The 4,049-nt window shown below is 37.5% G+C and overlaps 1 protein-coding gene across 1 annotated transcript in view; it reads left to right on the top strand.

Annotated features, from left to right (window-relative positions):
- The window catches only part of LOC109840150 (chlorophyll a-b binding protein 8, chloroplastic), a 2,328-nt gene continuing 599 nt past the window's right edge, over positions 2,321 to 4,049 (top strand). The window contains exons 1-3 of the mRNA XM_020408671.1: positions 2,321 to 2,597; positions 3,774 to 3,835; positions 3,917 to 4,049. The exon at positions 3,917 to 4,049 is cut by the window's right edge and continues 599 nt beyond it. Of these exons, the coding sequence (XP_020264260.1) occupies positions 2,454 to 2,597; positions 3,774 to 3,835; positions 3,917 to 4,049 (339 nt within the window). The 5' untranslated portion in view covers positions 2,321 to 2,453. The remainder of the gene's footprint in view (positions 2,598 to 3,773; positions 3,836 to 3,916) is intronic.

Raw genomic sequence — 4,049 nt, 5'->3', positions numbered from 1 at the left:
AATGAACGACGAGATTCGAGAGAGAATGAGATTCGTTGATGGGGGAGTAGCGTATGGACTATGGAGTTTGGATCTGGAGGAGGGCCGGCGGGGGATAGAATTAAAAATTTAGAAATGAAGGAGAAACCCTAGCCCCTAGATTCCCTCTTACCTATTTATATGGATGATATTTGTAAATAAAATTTGACACAAGTAAATTTGCAATAAGTTCAATTAATAGGACTAAAATATAAAAACTAATCAAATAGTTAATGAACTCTTGAATTGAACATACCTTTCATTAAATTTATATTTATTTATAAGCTGAATACTAAAAATTATTTGTTTAGTACTAAATGAACTATCGAATCGAACTTGATCGAATATCTGGACGACTAATAACTGAACTGTTTATTAATTATTCGGTTCACTTACACCCCTAGTTGGGTATTATTAACCTCACTGATTTTAATCTTTCTCTTCTTTCTAAACGGATGTGGAAGGTTCTCCAAGGAGAATCCTTGTTGAGTAAAGTTCTTAGTTCCCTCTACTCCTCAAGTCTTCCTAACCCTAGTTGCATACCACCTAGCCTCTCTGCCTCTAAATTCCAACAAGATGCTTTTTCTAGCAGTCTAGCTTTGAAGAGTTCAGTTCAATGGAAATTAGAGGATGGGTCTTGTATAAGATTCTGGGAAGACAAGTGGTGTGGGCATAATTCTTTGGCCTCTTTGTTCCCTCTGGTACACAAGTATCCATATCTGCCCATGTCAGTGTAAGATCACAAGGAATTATACATAATGGTCAATAGAAATAGCACCCTATGATTAGAAGGCCTATTTCTATGCAAGAGAGGGATGAGGTCACTAGTTTGAGCCAACTTCTTTCAGGCTTCAATCTCTGCAATTATAGTAGAAAAGATGAGGTTTGGTGGCCTCATTATAAATCTGAATCCTTCTCTGTCAAGTCCTTATATACTCTCCTTAATGACAGTGGTCTTCTCTTTTAAGGGTTTAATTTTATTTGGAAGTCAATTAACCCTGTGAAAGTTAAAGTTTTCCTATGGCTATTATCTAAGAGGAAGTTCAACACTAAGGTTACTTTGGCACATAAGGGTTGGATAGGAGATACCATATGTTCTTTTTGTAACAAGAGGCTTGAAGATGATGAGCATATGTTCCTATAATGCAAGTTTGTGAAGACTGCTTGATCGTTTTTCTTACCTTTTCTTAAGATTACTAATCTTCCAAATGACTTTAGTGATATTATGGATTATTATGGCTACTTCTTGAGGGACAGATAAAGTAGAGCATTGTGGTCGATTATTTTTCCTTCTCTAAGCTGGTGTTTATGGAGAGCGAGGAATAACTCTATTTTCAACAATTCAATTATCACACCAGACAATTGGTGTCTAACTCCACCCACTTCATCCTTCTATGGACAGGACATTCAACTTCTAAGAAAGCGACTGTGATCAAGGATTTGGTCGACAAAAGAGATATCGCCAAGCTGTTCCTGCATGAGGAGTCCTCATCGATCTAGCTGCAATTGATGATAATTTCTAGCACCACTTTAATTTTCTTTTGGATCCTGATAATACTTTCGGTTGTAATTATTTTTGCTTAGAACTTGGCTTTTCTGACATTGGTTGTGAGTAAGAGCTGATGAGAGCTGAATAACTTTGTTTTTTTTCTTTTTTCTTTTTTTGGTATAGCTTTTACTATGTATGCTTTAGTTTTGGATTTGTTTATATGAAACATCTATGACTTATGCAATAGGTGACGACTATGGTCCTCTCCTTATTCCTGAGTATGAATTGTTTCATCACTATTAATCCCAGATTATTTCGCACTGGAATTAGCTAGTGGATTAATTTATATATGAATAGGGCATCTCCCTCTATTTTACTGTCAAAAAAATAATTTAAGACGGATTTTAGTTTTTGAGGCTATAGATGGAATAACTATAAAGTTCTATGGGAGTATTGTGATAGAATCTCTACTCTATTCTTCTAAATTAAAGTGTCTGAGTCAGATCAGTTATATGCATCTTAGGCACCTATCAGTAATTACATGACATCCAAATTTCCTTGGCAATTAATGAAAGACATGTTTCTTAGCTACTAAATCAATTTCTTCCCAAAATTCTACTCTCTATTATTCATCATATTTTGCAGCTTAAAATTGAGACCACACGATGGGGAGAAAAATATCAGCCCCCGGAATGAAAATCTGAGCTCATGGGTCATACAACTCCACCCGGACCCAACCCAAGTGAGCTCTAACCACAAAGCAACCACCCTTATCTGAGCTCTAACTCATGTGTCACAAAGTGATTGGGCGTGGAGATCTTCTATAGATCCAGCTAATTATCCCATTTGATCTTTAGTCACGCTTCAGAAATACTCTGCAAACCATAAGAGAGATTTCACAGCTTGCAGAGTTTTGTATCAGAGAGGCGAAGGGGAAAAAAGGAGAATGGCAACTCAAGCTCTTCTGTCTTCAATGGAGGCCGGAAGGCAATTTCTCGGGAGGCCTCTTCAGTTTGCTTCCTCTCCTCTTGCTTCTGCGAAAAAAACCTCCTCATTTGTTGTGAAATCAGCTTCTACACCCCCCGTGAAGGTCAGCGAGCGATTTAATTAGTCCTCTTTTACTTCTTCAAGAAAAACTCTGAACAATTTTCAGTTTTACCTTCTCATGTACCATTAAGGGCCCGTTTAGACGAAATTTTTAGAGGGTGAAAGCCAGCAAAAGTTCTAAAAAAGTTAGAACTTTTGCATGTTTTCTTGCAAAATCATTTTACAAGAAAGCCTGTTTTTTCAAAACTTTGACTGGTTTTCCCCCTCCAAATAACGCAAACAAACTGGCCCTAACGATTTGTTCCTGCTTATCCTCTGAACTATTTTTATTCCGACCTAATTAATTACCTCCTATATAGACTATCGCTTTTAAGTGCCAAGTTACCACTTTTAGTACGGACTGAGCCATATTACTAAACGTCGACTGGTCGATAATATTTAGATCTTTACGATTCATTCATAAGATAACTAAGGCTGTTATTGCCTTATGAATTACATTTATTTTAATTTTCTTTTCAATATATATACTAGAAATTCTGCACGTACAGGTGAACATGTTATGAAACCGTGATGTATATTTGTATTCTAAAAACATAAAAGGCAATTTTATTTTATTTATGGAGAGTTTGCATTTAAGGCCATCTCCGACCTGCCCTCCAAAATGAGAAAATCTCCATATTTGAATGTGAAATCATAGAACTCGGGCTTTTCTAAAACTTAAAATACGTGTGGTTCAATTTTATTTACATGATATTGCATGGCACAGAATGTTCTAAAAGCAAAGAAGAGAACAAAACAGAAAACAGAAAACACCATTCATTGTAGACTTATACTTTTATTATTTCAATTACAATTGGGAAGAAGGACGTGTCCAACGTTCATTCAAGTTTGCACTAAAACTTAATTGGTTTTTTATATAGTAGTACAGATATCGTGACGCTTATTTAAATGATAAATAATGATAACGGAAAAAGAAAAGAAAAAATCTCTCCACCGTCTGATTTTGTTATTGAGATCGAGGTACTAGAGGCACACCATCTACCATACTCCCAACCACACCACCTCTTTTTGTTACAGTACAGTGCACGGGTCTACATGAGATTTTAACTGTGGCAAAAGAGATGGTGTTGTTGGGAGTGTGATAGAGGGTGTGCCCCTATCATTATTTTTTGTTATTTGCTAATCCCGCCTAACTCAAACAATCTCCTCTCTTTTTCAGCAAGACGCAAACAGACAGCTCTGGTTCGCGTCCAAACAATCCCTCTCCTACTTGGACGGAAGGTAACACAAAAATGCATGACAACCTCTTTACGTATAAGAGCCCTCTATATCCACTAACACTCACTACATCCTCTGCTACAGCCTCCCGGGCGACTTTGGATTCGACCCGCTGGGCCTATCGGACCCAGAGGGCACCGGTGGCTTCATCGAGCCCAAATGGCTCGCCTACGGAGAAGTCATCAACGGACGGTACGCCATGCTCGGCGCAGTTGGC

This window comes from Asparagus officinalis, chromosome 5 (assembly GCF_001876935.1).
Source record: "Asparagus officinalis chromosome 5, Aspof.V1, whole genome shotgun sequence".
NCBI classification, from domain to species: Eukaryota; Viridiplantae; Streptophyta; class Magnoliopsida; order Asparagales; family Asparagaceae; genus Asparagus; species Asparagus officinalis.
This window is presented reverse-complemented; position numbering and strand designations above follow the sequence as displayed.